The sequence below is a fragment of the Podarcis muralis genome, chromosome 1 (genome assembly GCF_964188315.1).
Source record: "Podarcis muralis chromosome 1, rPodMur119.hap1.1, whole genome shotgun sequence".
Taxonomy (NCBI): domain Eukaryota; kingdom Metazoa; phylum Chordata; class Lepidosauria; order Squamata; family Lacertidae; genus Podarcis; species Podarcis muralis.
Window position 1 is genome coordinate 23,126,948 of NC_135655.1, and position 23,667 is coordinate 23,150,614.

General features: G+C 41.6%; 1 protein-coding gene across 2 annotated transcripts in view; it reads left to right on the plus strand.

Moving 5' to 3' along the window:
• PPP4R3A (protein phosphatase 4 regulatory subunit 3A) overlaps positions 1–15,624 on the plus strand; it is a 29,824-nt gene extending 14,200 nt beyond the window's left edge. For both annotated transcript variants that reach the window (XM_028717658.2, XM_028717667.2), the window contains 9 exons: positions 619–735; positions 4,317–4,448; positions 4,549–4,651; positions 5,710–5,868; positions 7,197–7,366; positions 9,138–9,280; positions 10,873–11,063; positions 11,562–11,788; positions 14,367–15,624. In XM_028717658.2, coding sequence (XP_028573491.1) covers positions 619–735; positions 4,317–4,448; positions 4,549–4,651; positions 5,710–5,868; positions 7,197–7,366; positions 9,138–9,280; positions 10,873–11,063; positions 11,562–11,788; positions 14,367–14,465 — 1,341 coding nt within the window. In that variant the 3' untranslated portion in view covers positions 14,466–15,624. The remainder of the gene's footprint in view (positions 1–618; positions 736–4,316; positions 4,449–4,548; positions 4,652–5,709; positions 5,869–7,196; positions 7,367–9,137; positions 9,281–10,872; positions 11,064–11,561; positions 11,789–14,366) is intronic.
• The last annotated feature ends 8,043 nt before the right edge of the window (positions 15,625–23,667 follow it).

Consider the following 23,667-nt stretch of genomic DNA (forward strand, 5'->3'; position numbering starts at 1 on the left):
TTCTTTTCATTGGGGCATTTTTGAGGAAGAATTCCATGTAGCACTGTGTCAATCATTCCATCAGGGCAAGCATTTTGCATTGCCAGAAGGAGCAATCCCCCCTTCTGCGTGTTGTTGTGGTGGTTCTCCTGACTCATCTGAGCTGTGGTTTTTTGTGTGTGTTTTTTCTTTGTTTTTTGGCTGGGGGGCAGGGGGGGTCCACTGCACAAGCGCAAATCCTTGTATGGGCTTCCACTGATGGGACTCATTAGCTGAATTCTGCCCATAGTCTGGCAATTAAATGTTTGCAACTTTTTTTGTACCATTTTGGGATACTACATTATCTATAAAAACCATATAGTTTTATATATATCCTGTCCTGTCATACTCCAGGTAGGGGAATGGAAGAGGGCATCACCAAAGCATAGACAAAGCATCAAAAACCGTACTGGGCGGTTTAATCAGATACACAAAACGTGCAAGAGGTTTTGGTTTCAACCTTCCTTGGGGGCAAAGAATATTATAAAATAGACTTCTTTAGTAAGGCATTTTGTCTCAAAAGTGAGCTAATTAAAACAATGAAAATAAGTTTTAGACTACCTTTCTACTATAGTTACATAATTTGTTTTTTGACTGCAGGGTATGGATGATGCACAAGTGCGAAGTGCAGCTACTGATATATTCTCATATTTGGTTGAATATAACCCGTCTATGGTACGAGAATTTGTCATGCAGGAAGCTCAACAGAATGATGATGTAAGTAGGTGGCTCTTACCGTTTTCAAAATTACATTTCCATTAGTAAAGCATGACAGTGAAGTATTTCAACAACTGAAGCTTGGATAGATGCTTCAGTATTCTTTTACTGATGTGTAATTGTATAAACTCAGGCAGTTTTCTCACAGATATGTTACTGGCTTCTGCAAACCACAGTTTGCACATTAGGAGCCAGTCTTGGAAGTTTGTAGTCTCTTCCTTTTGCCTCTTGAGCCCAAATATCCCTCTTGCTTGCCATGTCAGCTTTTACCATGGTTCAGAGTTACCTCTGCATTGGCACTAATTACCATATATACTCCAGTATAAGCCGACTTTTTCAGCACATTTTTTATGCTGAAAAAGCCCCCCTTGGCATATACTCGAGTGAGGGTCCTTTTGGGCTGCTGCTTCCTCTTCCGCCTTTGCCACTGTTTGTGGCGGAGGAACAAGCACCCCGAAAGCAGCCCTTTTGGGCTGCTTGTTCTTCCTCCACCACTGCCGCCACCACAAGGTTTGTGGTGTGGTGAACCGACTTATACTCGAGTCAATAAGTTTTCCCAGTTTTTTGTGGTAAATACGGTAATAATGATACTAAGCAAATTTCCTCTAAACCTTTATTTGCAAGTCCTGTCTTATAACCCCAGGTTTATTTGGAAATGCTAGTTGCCATTAACCATGGTTAGCATTGATACAGGTATTAAATTGTCTTGTAAACATTTCTGCGCCCCCCCCCCCAAGAGAATCTGGCAGAGGAGGAACTGCGCACCCTGGTTCCTCCTCTGCCCTACCTTTCTTTGGTTTGGAAGCTCCAGGTGGTACATCATGCTGCAGCTAGACTGCTTCTGGGAGCTACTTGTGGAGAACATGTGACAGCATTGTTAAAGCTACTGCACTGGCTGCCAAGGTTCAAAGTTCTTTGTACTAATTTACAAAGTCCTGAACAAGTTAGTTCCAGTGTACCTCAGGAATCTCTTGAACCCCTTATATCCCAGCCCAATTGCTGAGATCATCTGCAGGCATGTCGTTGGGTGTTCCCCAAGTTGGTGGCACATTTGACAACGATGAGAAACTGAGTCCTTAGTGTCTTCAGCCCAGTCCTTTGAATACTCTGCCATTAGAGATTTGACAGGCACTTTCTGTGCCAACTTTTAAACGCCTGCTGAAAACTATTCTGCCAGGCCTGTACAGGCAATCAATAATACAATGGTACCTCGGTTTTCGAGCGTCTCAGAAGCCGAACCCTTCGGAACCTGAATGCTGAAAACCTGGAAGTAATTGCTTCTGTTTTCAAACATGCCTCGGAAGTCAAACGATTTCCGCTGCATTTTTTTCTTTTTTCTCCATTGACTTTGCCGACCGCCCTTTGTGCTTTGGTTGTCAAACGTTTTGGAAGTTGGAACGGTCTTCTGGAACGGATTATGCTTGACAGCCGAGGTACTGCTGTACATCCTTCCACAAGGGTTAATTGATATGTTTTTAACATTTTAATGGTTTTATTGTATGGTTTTTATGTTTTATTGTTGTAAACTGCTCTGATATATATTCTGTGACATAGTGATATATGAATATTTTTATAAATAACCAAAAAGTAGTAAAACCTCATTCTTCATACAAGTGCAGAGGGCTGCTGGAAGAAGAGAGGAGGATCCTCTTTTTCTGTGCTTGGTGCTCTTCTACTGCATGCACTGTGTAGAAATAGAAGGAGGAACAGAGTTCCATGTTTCTCCTCTAGCTGCCACAGTCCACATACCTACATATAATTTCTTGTTGTCTGTGGTGACCATGCAAATGGTGATATGCGGAGGCTGTTTTAAAATATGGTTAAAGCCAGCAAGGGAAAGGAGATTCACTTCAGAGAACTGAGAGTGGGGGAAAGTAAACCAGAGTTTTGTTCCTACTGGGCCAGTGTCTGAGGACTGATTCACACTTTCCACTGATAGCCTTTATTTGGATACAGAAACCACTGTAGAGAAATCACTCTTAAGTGCGTCCCTAGGTAAAACTTGTGTGGAGAAAAAAACCCCTGAAAATGATACCATGAAGCAGCTACAAATCTGTGAATATAACTATGCACAAGTCATATACATGATTATTTTTGATAACAGTATTTCTTTGGATGATATAGTTTTGTTTTTACATTAATATATTAAATTTTTGAATACGTTTAATACAAATTTTTATGTTGAATTGTTTTGCTTTTTTTTAAAAAAAACCATTCAATAAAATCTCTAAAGTGATATCAGCTGAATTGAGAGATTGATATATAGTATGTTAGACCCCAGAACATATTTTTAAAACAGCAGTAGCAATTGAGTGTTTCTATAAATAGGATGCAATTTTCTTATAGCATGTAGTAAAGAGCATTTGGTAGCTAGTGATTATGCCATACCACCCCAAATGGCTGTAGCATAGTGTATGTTCAAGGATCTTCCCATAACGTTCAATGATGCTGCATACTATACAACCAAGGCAAAGGTTTAGGACCAAATATATAGTTACATGAAAGCAATCATTTTTATATAAGCCAACTTTTAGCCGTAGGTCCTACTCTGTTGGCTTAGATGTAAAGGTGTTTTGTGTGGGTGGAAACTTCCATTTGCTCACACAAGGTGGTCCCGAGAATTCCACCAGTTTCCCCCTCCTGTTGCAGCTTCCCCAACTCATCCCTTGCTGATCCAGAAGGTCCTGTGACCTTTTGCACACCGGTTTTTAAGGGCTACTGCGGGACTGTACCTGGGAGGAAAGGTGGCAGTAAAGCTCCATAGTGCCTCTCTAGACCCAGACCCTTTTCTGTGTTAAAACTTGCAATAAATATTAAAAAGAGACCAAAATATGAAGGGGGAAAAATCAGTCTCTCCCCACTTACTTGGTTTTCTGTATGTTTAATAGAGCTGAACATGATTTTGGTTCTGCAGTTGTTCAGTGACTGTGGACCATCTTTAGTGGCACTGAGTGGTTTGATTTTCTCCATGTGCATGTCCCTCTTGCCTCCCTCACAGAGCAAGTGCTGGAGAGAAATTATTGCAGCTGTTGCTGGGAACCTTGTCCTCTCTATTCTTTGAATGGGAGAAGGCGAGGAGACTTCATGCCAGGCCAGTGATGCTCCTATTAAGAACATCCTCCTATTTTGTGCTCAGCTACAGGATGATGTAGACTATCTCTGCCTTTTTCTGGGTTGGATTCTTGGAGAAAATGCAGAGAAACTTGATGCAGTACAGCCTCACTTGCTTCTTCATGAGTAGGCAGCAGTCTGTCAGTTCCCTACTCCTCACATGGTAGTGATGCATCTATTGGAATTTGGAAAGTACATTTATATGTTAGAGTACTTGGCTAGCATCTGCATAGCTGCTTCAGGTAGGCCCAAGGATGTGTATCTATCCTGTGGGGTTGCAGACGATTCCATGTTTTTTGAAATTTTCCTCACTTCCAGAAACAGCATGAGTGGCTGCTATTATGAAAACACCCACCCACAGTTCCTGCTTAGATCCAGGCTTTTGTCTAGAATTGCCTCCTGGTGTGTCTTTATTTTGCATCTTAGTTGTTACTAACCAGTTCATTATTTAATTTTATTTTTTAAACCAGGATATTTTACTCATTAACCTCATCATAGAACACATGATTTGTGATACAGATCCTGAACTTGGAGGAGCAGTCCAACTGATGGGTCTATTGCGTACGTTGGTGGATCCAGAAAATATGCTAGCTACTGCCAATGTAAGCAAGTATTTATGTGCAGTCATAATATACACCCCCAAGTTATTAAGGCACTTTGCATTATGTGCATTACGTATAAATTTATTTATTTTTTCTGCAGAAAACAGAAAAAACTGAATTCTTGGGGTTCTTTTACAAACATTGTATGCATGTCCTCACTGCACCACTACTGGCCAATACTACAGAGGAAAAGCCTAGCAAAGGTGAGGCAAGAAATCTTTTGTTGAGGCATCATTTTCCCTATTAAAATGCTTTGGCAAGAGTGTTTTTCTTTAAAAGCATTATACAAATAATAAACTGAATTATGCAAATAATCTAAATAAATTTCGTAACCAGCAAAATGACAGGGTATGTGTGGGCGGAGGGCTGCTGTTTCAGAAGGAGTGGCGAGGCACATTGCCCTGTTTCATCCTTATAAAATCCAGATCACTTACAGCTGGGGGGAAGGACAGTTTTTATTTTCATCAAGCAGGTCTTCCAGGTGTAGCACTTCAGAGCTTCCCATAATAGTGAAAATTCATGTCAGTGGTACCTTGGGATGCGAACGGGATCCCAAAACGCGATCGTGCATGGGTCGCGTTTTGCCGCTTCCACACATGCGCGTGACGTCATTTTGAGCGTCTGCATCTGCGCGAGCGGTGAAACCCGGAAGTAATGCATTCCATTACTTCCGGGTTGCTGCGGAGCACAACCCGAAAGCGCTCAACCTGAAGCACATTCAACCCGAGGTATGATTGTAATAGAGATCTGAGCTTAGTCTTGGCCCAGTCACTAAGAATCATCCCTATACCTTTGTGCATAGCCCCATCCTTTGCAGTCATCCAGCACCTCCATGTGCTCCTAGCAAATGTGGTTTGAGTTTAAGGGCAGGAAGTACGGTAGATCACTGCATGCCTGGATAGAAGGCACTTAGACTGTGTGTTTTGCTGTCCTCCATGTGTGCCTATGGGACTGGATTGTTCTTGTACATCTCATAAAATGCATCAAAATTGAACATGCAGCTTTTACACTAATAAAAAACTAAAAGATATCAAGTATGTGGAATAATGTCTATTATGCAGTGATTTGTCTATGGTGCTGGAATCAATTAGTATGTTTTGCTTTATATGCCAAACAAGTGGAACAGAAAATTAAATAAGCCCAATCTGATTTCTGTTTTTGTTTATGTTGCAGAAAATAAATTGTGAGTTTTATGTATCAAAAAATAATTTAAAATTTGTATATTTTTATGTGATTTTTTATGTTGTCTGTTTTGTTTTAGATGACTTTCAGACAGCCCAGCTATTGGCCTTGATATTAGAGTTACTAACTTTCTGTGTGGAACATCATACATACCATATAAAGAACTACATTATAAATAAGGATATCCTTCGAAGAGTGCTAGTTCTGATGTCTTCAATGCATGCCTTTTTGGCACTATGTAAGTATTTTCATAAAAATCATGGGGATTTACAAATAGTCATGTAAAACACATAATCACAGACAGCTAATAAGAGCCGTACTTAAAATCCCAGAAACTAATTAATCAGATCCAAGTAGTATCGATACAAAGCATACTAATAGACTGTTAAGTAACTCAGTTGTGGAAACAACATAAAAAAGATCTGAAGGCCTGGCCAGGTGAAGAGATGCATATAATTAAGTATCAGGAAGCTGCCCTGCCACTACCTAGTAAAGCGTATTGCCAGAAAAGGGGTATTGGCAACCAGGCAATAGTTGTCACACTATTGGATCCAGCAACAACTTCTTAAGGAGGGGATAAACTGTCTCCCCCATTGCAATGAAGTATTATTCACTCCCTAGGCCTTTCGGTCATTTTTTTTAGCATCAACCAGGGTTGAGGGAACAACCCTTCAAGCAGCTTCGTCTCGTCATCAGGTTGCAGTAATTGAAATTCATCTGACAAAATTGTCATTTGTGTGGAGCTGCTGCATGTCTCAACCAACCCAAACCATCTGAACTTTTTGTCTGGAGGATCAGCCATTGTGGTGCTTCCATTTGTTTTGGATTGCAGCTCCTGTCAGCACGGCCAATGGTCAGTGGTGATAGTCCAAAACAAGTGGAACATTGGCCTTGTTCACATATCATGGTTAGCCAAGTTAACAGACTGCACAAGTGTGCTAGCTTTTGGAGAGGAGCTCACAGCTGCTTTGCTACTCTCCTGTCCTAGCACAGCAGCTAAACCAAACTTAGTGTGTCCAAACCCAGGATTGTGATTAAGGTCTCTTCTTCTTAACCACTACCTGTAATCAAGGTTTAGCCCTATGGTCACAGTTCATGGTTGAGGAAGTGAGACCGTAACCATGATCCTGGTTTCAAGACAACACACTATTCTAAACCTTGGCTTAACTGCTGCACTATGCTGTGCTAAAGACTGGAGAGCAGAGCAGATGTGAGCTCCTCTGCAGGAGCCCATTCGTGCAGTCCTGGTAAGCCATAGTTGGGCTTACCATAATAAGCAAACTAGAGGACTGGCTACCTCTGTTTTATGGTGTTATTTGTAACATAATGACTTTTCTCTTTTTCATAAAGAGTTTTATATGATACTGTGGCAGTCCTTTGTCAGTATATTCTCATCTGACTGATCTTCAGTGTCCTTGTTTCCTTTTCGTCATCACATACTGCTATGTAAAAGTGTTGTGAATTACTTAAGCTGTGGGCCGTTCTGTTAAAGTTGGGATACTGAGGATGTTGTTACTGGAAGCCAAATGTGAAAATTGCTTTTAAATAATGATTTTTCTTCATTAGGTGCCCTGCGTTTTAAAAGAAAGATAATTGGGTTGAAGGATGAATTCTACAACCGCTATATAATGAAAAGTTTTTTGTTTGAACCAGTGGTCAAAGCATTTCTCAGCAATGGATCTCGCTATAATTTGATGAATTCTGCTATTATAGAGATGTTTGAATTTATCAGAGTGGTGAGTACCACTTTCTAGAGAAGGGTGGATGTTAACACTGCAGGTGCTGGTGTCAAAAACATTATTAACTCTGAGTATGTTCTACAGGAGGGAGTTGCAGATAAAATAAGGTAACTCCAAGTATCTTCTTGGAGAGAGAAAAAGAAAGTTTGCGGAATGTTGGAATAGGAGGCCTTTCAAGGCAGAAATACTTATTTTTTATATTGATCAACTCGTTAGCACTCTAGGTGATGTGCAGTACTTCAGTTTAAAACCTAAGTGCAAATGGTGACTGTCAAATTCAACACAAAAAACCAGACCAACACAGTAAAACCTAATTCTAATGACAATCTAATCACATTAATATTCAATTTTGCAAAATCTAAAAACAAACTACCATCAACTGTTTTTAACAACTACTGATGTTAAAAAATAATCTTTGGAATATATATTTTTTTAAATATTAAATTGGTGTTAAAAGGCCTGAGAAGGGAAAACAGTCTTTGATCAAAAAAGTCATTCATGTAAGTCACCAGGCAGGCATCTGGAGTGCATTCACTATCAGAAAGAGGGCCACCAACAAGAAAGCCCTCTTTCACTCTCTTATAGCCACCCGCCACACTTAAGTTTGCTTATTTTAAGGCTTGGGTAGGTACATACTCACCCAATAGTCACATCATATTGATAGTGACAGAAGCATGAGAGATGGCGCTGCTTCTTAGGGGAAAGCATTTGTGGTCAGCCTTGTTTATAAGTAGGAGTAAGAATGTACCAATGAGGGCAATTACTGCGAGTTGGGACATTTTGAGCCATTACTTTTGATACCTATATAGAAGTTGAAAGGATGGAAATCCACCTGGTTCAGAAGATTCAGGGCCCCAAAACAGAACTCTTCAAACAAATTAGATTGTAATGCGCTCCAAGAAAATAATGAGTGCCTAAGGTGCAGTACTGATGCAGTTACTTGACTGAACACAAAGGAAAACCCATCTCTTAACTACCCAGGGATAGATGGAGTAATGGTGGCTCACAGTGGGTCATCGCTACTGAAGCACCAGGATGTTGAAGATGAAGTTTTTGGCCTGGAATGTGGTGCAAATATTTTTTTAAATTGCAAGTTAAAAACTGTTTGCAGATTTATTTTATAATGTTAAAAGCATAGCAGTTTTCAGCATAGATAATCTGAGCAAAATTAAAATTTGCATGTTCTGGCTAGTAGATATCTAGCTAGGCATCCTGCCTAGAGTAAAGGAGTTAGACTTCAGTTAGAGTTTATTGTAATAATACATTAGTGGCCATCTTTTGATCACAGCACCTCTTTCATGAACTGTAAAATTGTCACTTGTAATTTTCAGTTCCTGGAAGAAAAATGAGAATGGTTTTCCAAAATTTCGCTGTTGGCATATTGTCAGAACCAGCTCCTGAGTCAGGATTTTAAAAAGATTTAAAAACCGTTCAAACATTTTGTTGGACATCGTAACTTTCCATCTATTTACTATTCTTTAATCATAGAAGACGCTTTCTAAGCACCAACAATGTGTCAGGGACTGATTAAAAACATGGTTCTTCCTAAAATTTTATATTTTGATTTGCTGCATACTTCCATTTGCTGCATTTTCTGTAATGACGGCCATGTTTACCTCATGCTGCTTAGTAGTTGTTTGGATGAAAAAATTACTAGGGAACAAACTTAGAATAATTCCCTTAAGCATTTTTAAAGAATTTTTTTGTGGCTTTTCTATGCTTCTACTTTTTAACATCTTTAATTGGAAAAAATAACTTTATTTTCTAGGAAGACATAAAATCCTTAACAGCTCATGTAATTGAGAATTACTGGAAAGCACTAGAAGATGTAGATTATGTGCAGACATTCAAAGGTTTGAAATTGCGTTATGAACAACAAAGGGAAAGACAAGATAATCCCAAACTTGACAGGTTAGTGTACACAAATTGTTATTGGCTCTTTCATAAAACATTTTCCTATTGAGGGCAAACTAGGGAAAAATGAACAGCACACTTTGGTTCTGTTTCTCAAATGGCTGCTTTTAGTGTCAGTTGACTGACATATTTTTAAGTGAATATCATTAAGTGAAGCTATAAGCCACTGTACTGTGTCAGAAGGATTCTTTAAGCCATATCAGGATATACAGAGAAGTATACATCTCCATACAATTGACCCAGATAATCTCTGGTGGATGACTATAACACACATGCTTATTTCCCAATGCCAGAAAAAGACACAAAGCCCTGGAACCTATTCTGTGATGCAGTACCAGGTAGGCTAAAATATTGTTCTGCCGGCTGCCAGCTTCATATTGCAGGTGTACTTTGTATGCATATCCAAAGTTTGCAAATCATTTGTGAGAGTGTCTCTCATTGTCCAGATCAAGCAGTTAAGACTCACCATTTGTGGCTAAATAAATGCACCTCCAAGGTAAGAAACCCATCAGGTTGGATTCAGACTACTTGTGGGCAGAGTTCTGTTCACAAGACTCTGCCATTGGAGCAAGGGTGGGGAAGTGATTTTGCTGATTCCCCCTTCCTCTTGCAGCTCCTCATGTCCCCTCCAGAATAGCCTGGGAGATGGTGCTGGGGGCTGAAGGGGGAATCTGCAAAAATCCACCACCATCCCTGCTTTTCTCCAACAAGAGCCTCCGTTTCATCTTTATCTATTCCACAAACAGAAGATGTCTGGATACAGCTCATCAATTGAAAGCACAAACTCTTGTCTGCTTTATCCCTATGAAGAATTGACTATTTCAGGCAAATTGTATTATCTCAAAATACAACTTGTTTGGAGAGGGAAACCCCAATAAAAAGTGTGTGCATTGATTCTAGTTATTCGGTTTATATATTTACTCACATATACACATATGGGGACACACACACTAACATTTGCATTCATTCTTTTTGGTCTTTGGATAAAAACCTTTGGCAGCCAACGTCTTTTAAAACATTCCATTTTGATAGATTTTCATCATAAAGGTACATGTAGATTCTTCATGTTGGTACATGTTGGTCCCTCCCAACACTATGATTCTATGTATTTTTGCAATTAAAAAATAAGGTGCCCATTTTTTTTTTGTAAGTTGTCTCATTCATCTCAGTGCCTCTTAGATGAGCGTCTCCCTGCAATTTTGACGATTTTCAAACTTCAAAATGTTATACAACTTACACCTGCAATACGTAGCTGGCGGTCAGAAGTGCCCTATTCTTTCATTAATCACCTGCATTACAAAGTCATACAAGAGATGAGAAGATAAAAAGGCATGGAAACAGTGTCAGGAACACACACCTAAATGAAATAGTGGTTTCTTGATATGCTTAATGCTTAGCTTAATGCTAAAGCACATCCACAGCTTGCATAGTGATTGTCCTAGTATATTAGTTTCTAAAAATATTTCTTTAGGCATTGTATCACGTCGTTGTGTGAGAGAAATGTAAAGGTTTCGGCACATGGCTCATTTTTTAAGCTCTTGCTTTAGCAATATGTGAAAAATAATTTTTAAAAAAATCTTTTTTCATAGCATGCGTTCCATCCTGAGAAACCATAGATACAGGAGAGATGCAAGGACCTTGGAGGATGAGGAAGAGATGTGGTTTAACACTGATGAAGATGATATGGAAGATGGGGAGGCTGTGGTGCCACCTTCTGACAAAAGTAAAAATGATGAAGATATTATGGATCCTATAAGTAAATTTATGGAAAGAAAAAAATGTAAGTAACTGGGTGAGACGCGGGTGGCGCTGTGGGTAAAAGACTCAGCGCCTAGGGCTTGCCGATCGAAAGGTCGGCGGTTCGAATCCCCGCGGCGGGGTGCGCTCCCGCTGCTCGGTCCCAGCGCCTGCCAACCTAGCAGTTCGAAAGCACCCCCGGGTGCAAGTAGATAAATAGGGACCGCTTACCAGCGGGAAGGTAAACGGCGTTCCGTGTGCTGCGCTGGCTCGCCAGATGCAGCTTGTCACGCTGGCCACGTGACCCGGAAGTGTCTTCGGACAGCGCTGGCCCCCGGCCTCTTAAGTGAGATGGGCGCACAACCCCAGAGTCTGTCAAGACTGGCCCGTACGGGCAGGGGTACCTTTACCTTTACCTTAAATTCGTACTAAAATAAGCAGGAATGTAACATAAGTGTGATAATAGTACTTTTTGTCTCCTTTAGCCTGTTGGATTTCATAGTGGAACTTTTATTAAAGCTGTATTTGTTTTAAATTACAGTTAAAGAAAGTGAAGAAAAAGAGGTCCTTCTGAAAACTAATCTTTCTGGTCGCCAGAGCCCAAGTTTCAAACTTTCTTTCTCAAGTGGTACAAAGGCTAATCTCACCAGCCAGTCATCTGCAAGTAATTTGCCTGGGTCTCCTGGGTCCCCTGGATCTCCCGGGTCCCCTGGATCTCCTGGATCAGTTTCTAAAAGCACATCTCAGATGGCAGCTATAACTACCAAGGTACTATTTTCACTTGACTCACATCATGCTGTTATCAGAACTATACCACGAGACAGCCAATCTCTGAATATGCCATTTGGGAAATCCATTGGTGATTTGGATGGAGTTTGCAGCTATCTCTCTGCCCCATGCTTTTAATAAGGAGACTTTAAAAGAATAGTTGCTTTTGTGCATAGATGCCCTTTAAAATATATACAAAACATACTGCCTTCAATAGAAATAATTTTAGGGGAATTCATCTTGTTACAAGCAAGATATTTATTAATTAATGAGTTTTTTACTATTGTTTTGTCCATTTAGACTCCTAGCAGAGTTGCTTAGGAAATACTTCTACAGTGGTGCCCCGCAAGACTAATGTCTCGCAAGACGAAAAACATGCTAGACGAAAGGGTTTTCCGTTTTTTGAGTCGTTCCGCAAGACAAATTTCCCTATGGGCTTGCTTCGCAAGACGAAACGTCTTGTGAGTTCTTGCGAGTTTGTTTCCTTTTTCTTTAAGCCACTAAGCCGTTAATAGCCGCTAATAGCCGCTAAGCCGCTAATAGCCGTGCTTCGCAAGACGAAAAAACCGCAAGACGAAGAGACTCGCGGAATGGATTAATTTCGTCTTGCGAGTCACCACTGTACCTCCCCTGTACCTTGACTGAGATTGGGATCAGACAAATCAAGGAGGCACAGCTAATTTATTAACAGAATGTATTCTGTCCTTTGGACCCAAGTCCAAGTGTAAACACTGAATATAAGCCATATGTTAAACAATACACATGATGAGAATTATGGCATTATTTTAAACCATGGCAGCACAGTCTTCCTGCCCTATGCTGCTTCTAAGCAGAGTACATGGCAGGTAACTATGTCTATGTAGAACCACCAGCTTCAGTCAGCCAGGTCTCTTATCATGCATACCAGGTTTCTTCTCCTAAATTAAATCCTATATGTTCGGTGTAACTCCTAACATCCTATATGTGTAACTCCAAGTCATTTTTTAAAAGTAAACTAGGGTTCAGTGGGTAATTTGGTGTGAGAAAGAGGACCAGAATATGGGGGAGTTTTTAGTGCCCTAAACTCTGTTCCCCAATATTGGCCTCTTACTCTTCCAGTGCTATGCTGTGGTTCCACCACTGCGCAACATGTTCCAATCATTGTTAGCATTTGCTTACTTTTCATATCCCAATAATTTTTGTACTTTTATGTATTCTTGGAGCAACTTCAGAATGCCACAAAACAGCCACTTGTCTCAAAAATCAGCTCCGCTGCATAGGTCTCCTTTGCAAGGAGACCTTTTCTTTTTCTTAAGACTCGGTTTGTGGTTGCTATAGTCTTGAAACACCATTTAAGTTCTTAAAAGCATGAAATGTTTTCTAGCGTTTTAGAGGTGGTGATGAGATGAGGCAAAAGGAACATTTTTAGTTTTCAGCCAAGTATTGCTAAGCCCCAGCACAGTTGCTTAAGCAGTTTGGTTGCTTCCGATGCTCGTGCATGTTGGATGTTAGGATTAGAATCATTCTGTCATAGAGTTGAAAGGGGACCACAAGAATAATCTAGTCCAGCCCCCTTTTGCCCCGCGTGGGGCTAGAACCCAGAATTCTTCCCCTAAATTGCACTCCATGTAACAAGCAGTATTTTATGAAGTGAAGCATAGTTATTTATTTATTTGTGCCTAGTCTTGTCTTCTGAGAAACTCAAGGCAGTGTACATGAGGTTCTTTTTATCATTGCAACAAACCTGTGTGTAGGTTAGGCTAAGAGATGGTGACTGGGCAACGGTCGTGACTGAGAGGGAAATTGAATCGTGATCTCCACAGTCTTATTCTGACACTCTAACCACAGTGTTTCTCTTGAAGCAGACTTTGCTAGGACTGCTTTCTAGGATTGCAGCTTTGAAATGTGTACTTTTAAAATCCATCAAAGATGGCATGTCTTTATCTGCGAAACGCTGTGATTGCTTTGACCCACTAATATATATATATATATATTGTAACATCTGATAGTGTGTTTATACTATGGGGCTGGTCTGCATGCATCTGTCATATATACATATATAATGTTATACTATCTTTTCCCTCCAGAACAGCCCATTGTATTTCTGGGAAGGGGCTATTGGGTTGTTGTTTTTATTTTTATTATGTATTTTGTGGTTTTATATCTTGATTTTATTCTGTGAATGGCCCTGAGACCCCTGGGTATAGGGTGGTGTAAAATTCAATTAATAATAATAGTAGTAATACCCACATTATTAATCTTTGCTTGCATAGCACTGTGTGTTCCTTTGTATGTATTAAGCCAAGTACAGCTGCTTTTAGCTGCTCATCATACCTGAGCATTGTGCCCCTTAATTGCTAGCAAGAGTCATCTAAGTATGTATATTTTGGTTAAGATAAGAACCTCTTGCACAGTATAGGAATTAATGGCCATGCATTGCATTTATGTTTCTGTCTCTGAATATTGTAAATTGTGAATTTGTATCTCTGTGTTTTGCATATATATCAACTTATTGGAGTTTTAAGCAGATCATTTTAAGTCCATTTGAAGGATGAAACTCTGGAATAGCTAATGTTTGTAAATCTTTTTTTCTTTTCAGGGAGGCCTAGTGGGGCTTGTAGATTATCCTGATGATGATGACGAGGATGATGAAGAAAGCATACCTTTATCACAGAAAGCAAAGCTAGAGTCCTCATAATGACAGCTCTGAAATTTAATATCGGTTGAGGGATAAACAAAGTTTCCAGAGGGGGAAAAGTTTATAATTAAAAACTATAATTTCTAATGAATTACTGTGTATAACACAGATCAACTTTTAAAACATGGATTTCTGCTAGTCAAGTGCCAATTTGAAGGAGCAGAAGAAGAGGAAATACTATGCTTTATGGAAAAGACATGCCTTTGACCTCTCCAGCTTGGACCACACATTGCCCTTTTCTCAGGGAAGGAAACGGAAAAAAATATATATGTAAAAGCCAACAGGGCAGGAGTTTTGGTAGTGGAACTCTGGATTGGCTGTTCAGTTTGTTACAATCAGAATATGCTTTCTTGGACCATGTACAAGACTTTGAAGAAAATGCTTTTTCTGCCCTAATTCTTCACTAGCTAAGAATGCCAGCAGTTTCTTTGTCTAAAGAGACCTGCCTTTGAAACCATACATTCTGAACATTTTAGTCAAGCTACAACAGGTTTTAAAGAAAAACTCATTGGGGGAGGGCTGAACATAAGTTTCCTCTTTTCTTTCTTTTTTTTAAAAAAAATAATCTGTTCCCTTTTGCCCTTTAAACTGCAGATTTTTGTTTGGAGCTAAGGGATTTGTTTATCCCTTGATTAAAGATTGAATGGAATTCTAGATGTGGTCACTTTTGTGTCATATTTTTATTTTGCCCCGAGTGTATGCTTAGTTGTTGAGTATATATTTGGGACCATTAAAATTTTTTTGATGTAATATAATCTCACTGTTGTGCTGGTACCTGTTTCACATGTGTAATTCTGTTCTGCATCACAATTCTTGATATGTTTAGGATTTTATGGGAGATGGTATAGTTTTTATTGAAAAAGAGCAAATGAATCTTGCCACAATGTGCATACAAAAGCAATACTATTTTGTGACTAAATATTTTATATTAAACTTTACATCATCAACTGTCTTGAAACAATTCAGGGAAATAGGTTGTTTTTAAGAAAATAAAAAATAAAATAAAGAAACCTATAAATATGAAATTAGTATTCCAAAGAGATTTTGAAATTTCCTAGCTTGGAACCATGCTGGTACATTTAAATCAAATTTGAAATGGTTATTTAAGAGTACTGACACATTTGAGTTTTTAAAATAAAAACAAATAGAAATGAAACAATTTACTGCATTAGTGGCATTATTTAAAAACTTCTGACTCCCTTTGGAATACCAGTTTTACTTTCACAGATTATGCTGGGGCTTTGAAATATTAATGTGGATTCAGGTTATTAATCTATTCTAGTTCTTGGTAGGAAAATATTGGTATAACACTGGCTATCTTTTGTCTGCTCATTGCAAACTGGACTAAAACTTTGGATTCCATAAGATAGTTATACGGACTGGATTTCCATTTGCTGGAAACGTGTTACTGGTTGCTTGTTGAGGAGGTGGAGAGAAGACTACAATTTAGGATGTGTTCTATTGTATAATTTCCAGAGAGATTTCTCAAGTTGGTATAGTAATAGTTCTTGGGTGAACATGCACCTCTGTCCCTTCCTGCAAAGAGAAAATATCAAGTAGTTGAAAAGTATCCTATTCGTTGAATCAAAACACCACCATCTTTCCAGGAAAAGTTCCGTTGACTTAACTCTACAGAGGGAGAGTTGCTCAAGTTCAAGTTTTGAGGTTGATACATTCCCTGGAAAGTATCGAGTCCCAGTATAGCCCAGTCATCCCACCATCTAGAATCAACTGTCAAGAGCTGCTTCAAGCAGCACTGATGGTTTAACCCGTTTTTATACTACAGAATATCCCTTTATGGCCTTTAAGCCCTGAGGGGTAGTTTGAATTGTATAAACTTGTATCTGAGTGGGGGTTTTTGATGTTTTTTTAGTGCTCTCTTTGCTCAGTATGTTTGACATTTGTTACAACATGGAGTTCTCTTAATATATTGGACACACTTAAATTTTTGTTCTTTATCACACTCTACCTCAGTCAATAAAGGAAAAAGTAGGCTGTCTTTAGCATTAAAACTTGTTTCAGTAGGCATTATACTCACTGCAAGGAGAGAATCACAGTTACTTCTCTTTCCTACATAGGCACTATTAAATAATCTGGATTTGATCCTGTGCCATATTCACCTGATTCTCGTGTTCTTCAGTTAGAATTTTCAGCACCTTGTCTAAGTGTTTCCTAAGATGTCTTGGGAGATGTTCCAACATTTACAGTGATTCAAAATTATTTTGCTTGTTGTAATGCAAACCTGTGGTTTTACCATGGACCAGATAGCCCAAACACTTTCAACCTAGCCTAGCTTTGCAGTGTTCAAGTCTAGTACTCTGCCTGTTGAGTTAAACTTTGCTCTCAGAAAAGCACCTTCCCTAGTTGGCACCGATGGAAGTTCTGAGACTGTATTTTGGATTATGATTTGATGTTAGAAGCATAAGGTGAAACTGAGCTGTGTGGCTCAGCCATGCGGCAGGCCTGCCAAGAATACAGAGGAGTGGTTTTCCTTGGATTTTAAGGAAAGAAGGTTGGTGTCTGTAGGGAATGCTGTTTGAATGAGAGCAGGAAAGTTGAATAGATTACATTGATTAGCTCGGAGCCCACAATAAATGGGATATGGATCCATCTTCATAGGTGTGAGTTTGTAGTATGTCTGCTATGAATTACTTAAATCACATGCTCCAACAGTTCCTGAGGATCACAGTATATTTTCTGAAGCACATCAAGTTACAAATGGATTAAACAAATAACATCCAGTATTGTGTGTGTCTCCATCATGTGATAATAGGGGAAGGGGATTAGCTAGTGTGCTTGGTGCTCCCAGGAGGCAAAGTGCAGAGTTTTCAGACCACCCACATACAAGTAATGGAGATAGGAAGCTTACAGATAGAAATTTCTTACCCTTTTTCCATACGTTGAAACATGGGGAATTAAGAACTGGGTTACAAATATCAATGAATTTCCTTCAGCTGATTACCTACGGAAGATGTCTAATGCAGTGTTTCCCAACCGGTGTTCCGCGGCACACTAGTGTGCCGCGGAACGTTGCCTTGTGTTCCGTGGGAGGGAGGCGGGCGAGTCGGGCGGTGAGAGGCGGGGCGGCGGCGGCGAGCACACGCGGGGCGGCGAGCGAGCTCCCTCCCACATCCCATCGCCGCTCGCTTCGGCCGGCCTACTGGAGGAAGGCGCGAAAACCTCGCGCATGCGCAGGCCTTCCGCCTGCGACAGCCCAGTAGGCCGGCCGAAGCGAGCGGCGATGGGATGTGGGAGGGAGCTCGCTCGCCGCCCCGCGTGTGCTCGCCGCCCGACTCGCCCGCCTCCCTCCCACGGCACACCAGCCTACCTCCGTGGGAGGGAGGCGGGCGAGTCGGGCGGCGAGAGGTGGGGCGGCGAGGAGAGGCCGCCCAGCGCGGGGCTCTCGCCGTCTGCCTGCCTGGCTGCCTGCGAGCTCGGCGGGCAGCGCTTCCGCCCGCAGCGCCCGCCTCGCGGCTCTCATTCCCTGCCCCTGCCAAAGCTCACCCAGCCAAGCCGCGCTCTCCTTCCTGCCTCGCTTTGCTGCCTCCTCCCCCCCCCCACCCCCAAAGCTTGGAGGTTCCCCGGCAGGAAGGAGGGAACTTAATCCTCTCCAAGGGCTGCGGAAAACAGACATGCAAATGGGGGCTTGCCAGCTCTTCAAGCGCCGCCGGCTTTCTTCGGGAATTACCGCCCGCCAAGCCCGGTAACGCTGACAGGCCGAGCCGCGGGGCTTGGCAGCGCAGCCGGCAGAGTGTGGGAAAGGGCGGCCGCCACGTGCCGGGCAAGGCGAGACTCGACGGGGAGGACACCGGCAGCAGCGCCCCCCCCCCCCAGAAACCCGCTCCGGGCAGGTAATTCACAGAGAGTGGACAGAAGGAAGCCTTAAAGGGCTTCAGCCTCCCAGAGTGGCGGGGAATAATAATAATAATAATAATGATAATAATAAAATTGACAGGGGGTGTTTTTCTAGGTGAGGGGGTGGGGACTGTAATAACAAAAAAATCAGCTCTATATCAACCGCTGTTTTGCAATGAGGAATTGCAAATAAGGAAGATCAAAAGGAGAATGTTTTTTGGGGGGGGGACTCTCTTCCTCTTCCTCCTCCTCCTCTCGTTCTTGCTCCTCTTCCTGGCAAAAGGGCTGCTGAGACCCCTTCTCTCTTGGGTGCCGGTGGGTGCTGTGACGTTGACGCTGCTGTGGCAAGTGCCTTTACTTAGCAGAGTGCATTCCCCTTTACACAGGAGGGGAGGGGAAAAAATTGAAACTTACACTTTCGTGCGTCCCTCCCGGCGCGACGCTGCGCGCTGACGTCACGGGGCTGTAATGGTGGTGTGCCTCGAGATTTTTTTCATCAAACAAGTGTGCCTTTGCCCAAAAAAGGTTGGGAAACACTGGTCTAATGCACAGGTGGGTAGATTAAAATCCCTTCATGAAACACCATGTTTCACCCCTATGAAAACTTTTCTGGAAATTGTAACTGTCATATTTACCTTTTCTTAATGTTTGGTTACAAGTACTACATAAAAAGCCCAGCTGATGTATTTATTCATAGCTGTCCTATTACCTTACTGATTTTTGTCTTGACAGAAGGCCAGGAGTAATATGTTTTTTAAATGGGATTTTCTGCCAATATGATTTTGGTCTACTGGTGTACTGTTCAACCAACTCTCTTTTCTCTGAGTGATTATGCGCACACACAACCTGACATGACAACTGTTCCTCTGCAGTAAGGAGAACCCTCCTACGGTGTCGAAACTATTTTAGGGTTAGTTTGGTCCCATGTGGTAAAGGGGATTAGTACCACACATGAGTATGCATGCCATATTTTATTTTCGGGGGTGGGGGGAAATCTGCCCCGCTTTTTGGCTTCCCCAAAGTGCTCCTTCCAGATTACAAAAACACAACAAAAATGAGAGACTAGAATCATAGAATCATAGAATCATAGAATCATAGAGTTGGAAGAGACCACAGGGGCCATCGAGTCCAACCCCCTGCCAAGCAGGAAACACCATCAGAGCACTCCTGACATATGGTTGTCAAGCCTCTGCTTAAAGACCTCCAAAGAAGGAGACTCCACCACACTCCTTGGCAGCAAATTCCACTGTCGAACAGCTCTTACTGTCAGGAAGTTCTTCCTAATGTTTAGGTGGAATCTTCTTTCTTGTAGTTTGGATCCATTGCTCCGTGTCCGCTTCTCTGGAGCAGCAGAAAACAGCCTTTCTCCCTCCTCTATGTGACATCCTTTTATATATTTGTACATGGCTATCATATCACCCCGTAACCTCCTCTTCTCCAGGCTAAACATGCCCAGCTCCCTTAGCCGTTCCTCATAAGGCATCGTTTCCAGGCCTTTGACCATTTTGGTTGCCCTCCTCTGGACACGTTCGAGTTTGTCAGTGTCCTTCTTGAACTGTGGTGCCCAGAACTGGACACAGTACTCCAGGTGAGGTCTGACCAGAGCAGAATACAGTGGCACTATTACTTCCCTTGATCTAGATGCTATACTCCTATTGATGAGGCCCAGAATTGCATTGGCTTTTTTAGCTGCCGCGTCACATTGTTGGCTCATGTCAAGTTTGTGGTCAACCAAGACTCCTAGATCCTTTTCACATGTGCTGCTCTCAAGCCAGGTGTCCCCCATCTTGTATTTGTGCCTCTCATTTTTTTTGCCCAAGTGCAATACTTTACATTTCTCCCTGTTAAAATTCATCTTGTTTGTTTTGGCCCAGTTCTCTAATCTGTCAAGGTCGTTTTGAAGTGTGATCCTGTCCTCTGGGGTGTTAGCCACCCCTCCCAGTTTGGTGTCATCTGCAAATTTGATCAGGATGCCCTTGAGTCCATCATCCAAGTCGTTGATAAAGATGTTGAATAAGACCGGGCCCAAGACAGAACCCTGTGGCACCCCACTAGTCACTCTTCTCCAGGATGAAGAGGAACCATTGATGAGCACCCTTTGGGTTCGGTCAGTCAGCCAGTTACAAATCCACTGAGTGGTAGCATAGTCAAGACCGCATTTTACCAGCTTCTTTACAAGAATATCATGGGGCACCTTGTCAAATGCCTTGCTGAAATCAAGGTAGACTACATCCACTGTGTTCCCTTCATCTACCAGGCTTGTAATTCTGTCAAAAAACGAGATCAGGTTAGTCTGACATGACTTATTTTTCAGAAATCCATGCTGACTATTGGTGATCACAGCATTCCTTTCTAGGTGCTCACAGACTGTTTGCTTAATGATCTGCTCCAGAATCTTCCCTGGTATTGATGTCAGACTGACTGGGCGGTAATTATTTGGGTCCTCTCTTTTCCCCTTTTTGAAAATAGGGACAACATTTGCCCTCCTCCAGTCTGCCGGGACTTCGCCTGTTCTCCAGGAATTCTCAAAGATGACTGCCAGTGGTTCTGAAATCACATCTGCCAGTTCTTTTAATACTCTTGGATGCAGTTCATCTGGCCCTGGAGACTTGAATACATCTAGACTAGCCAAGTATTCTTGTACTATCTCCTTAGTTATTCTGGGTTGTGTTTCCTCTGCTGAATCATTTGCTCCAAATTCTTCAGGTTGGGCATTGTTTTCTTTATCGGAGAAGACTGAGGCAAAGAAAGCATTGAGGAGTTCAGCCCTTTCTGTGTCCCCTGTTTGCATTTCACCATCTTCTCCTCTGAGTGACCCCACGGTTTCTTTGTTCTTCCTTTTGCTACGAACATACCCATAAAAGCCTTTTTTGTTGCTTTTAACCTCTCTAGCAAGCCTGAGTTCATTTTGTGCTTTAGCTTTTCTGACTTTGTGTCTACACGTGCTGGCTATTTGTTTGAATTCCTCTTTGGTGGTTTCCCCCCTTTTCCATTTTTTGTACACATCCTTTTTTAATCTTAACTCAGTTAAAAGTTCTTTAGATAGCCACCCTGGCTTCTTTAGGCACCTTCCATGTTTCCGTCTCATTGGTATTGCCTGAAGTTGTGCTTTTACTATCTCCCTCTTAACAAACTCCCAGCCATCTTGAACTCCCTTTCCTTTTAGTATTACTGTCCATGGGATCTCACCCAGCGCTTCCCTAAGCTTTATGAAGTCGGCTTTCTTAAAGTCGAGAAATTGAGTCCTAGTATGCTTGGCTGCTCCTTTCCGCTGTATAGTAAACTTCAGAAGAGCATGATCACTCGCGCCTAATGATCCTTCCACTTCTACCCCACTAACCAGGTCATCAACATTGGTTAGGACCAGATCTAAAATGGCTGTTCCTCTTGTTGCTTCTCCCACTTTCTGGACAATGAAGTTGTCTGCAAGGGCAGTGAGGAATCTGTTTGACCTTATGCTCTTGGCTGAGTTTGACATCCAACAAATATCCGGGTAATTGAAGTCCCCCATTACTACTATCTCCCTTCCTTTTGCATGCTTGGCCATCTGTTCCAGGAAGGCATCATCTATGTCCTCCGTTTGGCTTGGGGATCTATAGTAAACTCCCACAATGAGGTCACTGTTATTCTTCTCTCCCTTAATTTTGACCCAAATGCTCTCACTTTGGCTTTGAGGTTCTAAATCTTGGATCTCTTCACAAGTATACACATCCCTGACATATAATGCCAGCATGTTGTAAAACTGGCCTGACAGATCAAGCAGACGTGTGATAAAAGCTTCCTAATTAGGCAAGGCAATGCAGCTTGCAGAGTTATAACCATCATAGGAAGTTTGGATGTGGACACCTGTATGGACCCACCATCTACTGCTTACAGAATCTAAACATTCTAGTAAGCTGGAGAATTGTCACCATTGTCCTCGTCACGTTTTGGGTGCTCAGTTGGAAACATTTTGCTGACTTGTGCTTGCCCACATACATGAACTCTAAAAACCTTCGAGCTTCATTTAAATGTCAGTAAAATTACAACCCGGCCTTTGCCACTAAGGATGGGATTTATTTCAAAGAGCTCCTCTAGCTTTAAATGCATTTCATAAATAGAGCTGCTACCAATAGCTTCTCCTTGGTTGTGATTTCCTTGTTCTCCTGCTTCTGATGATTGAAAAATTGGTGTTGGGAGGGGGGCACCTTTTTTCTGTCCCACTGCTTTGCCAAGCCCATCCACTACTACTTTCCAAGAACCGAGATTCTTTTTAGAGGACACATGAATGGTGAGGCTTTGTTAATGCTTGGGACTGTTGCTAGGAGACATTTGGAGAGAGGCGAATAACTCTGTTTACAGTTAGTGCAAAGTATATGCCAAAATGCCTTCACTCTGGAAATCCCCAGTTTGTGTCAGCTGCTGTGGGATGGCAACAAGGTGCTTGAGAAAATAACAGCATTAAAACATATTTTTTCTTTTCATTTTTTTTTTAAATTTCAAACAGCTCTTCTGAGTCCTGCATGACCTTTTTTTCTATTAAAAAAAAATTCATGGGAATCATATCGGGTTCATTTAACTCCAAAAATTAAAGGGTGTAAGGGTGTACTCAGCTGTGTTCTTGATTTACAGCTTTCACCTATCTAGGGAGACCTATAAATCTTATTGTCTAATCCTCTTCTCTATATTGAGAGAGGGAGAGACCACTGAGTTCACACCAGACAAGTTTGCATAGAATTGCATCCTAAGTCTGCAATTGTATGTAATAAACTTCCTGGGAAGTAAATCCTAGTGAATAACATGACACACGAACATGTAGCCTGACAAAATCTCCTGGGCCCGCTGTCACTGGCAAGATGCCCCAGGAATAGTAGAGTGTTTGGTCCCTTGGTCTGTGAGACCTCCTCCAGCCACATGCAAAGGTCCACAGTCAGTGGTTCACATGGTCTCCCTCCATTGTCCATTTCTTGGTGAGTTCTGCATGGCGGTTCACTGTTTGCCTGCAGCTGAGCAGGAATAAGATTTTAGCTCTTTAATTATAATCTGCACCCCATGTTTCCATAGATCAGGGACAGGCAACCTGTGGCCTTCCAGATGTTAATACTGCTCCCACACCCCTGAACATTGGCCATGCTGGCCTGGGGTGATGGGAGTTGGGGGTCTAAAAACATATGGAGGACTACAGCTTCCTAACTGCAATGCCCACTGTAGCCAACACCATTAAGACTACAAAATACAGTAACAACTAAGAGAAACCAAAATAAAAAAGCAGAAAGAAAAAGGAACATCCAGCCCAAAACAAGCAATGCATAGTAGTGTAAGAGGACAAGGAATCCAGCAATACAATTAGCCAGAGCCCTGCCAAACA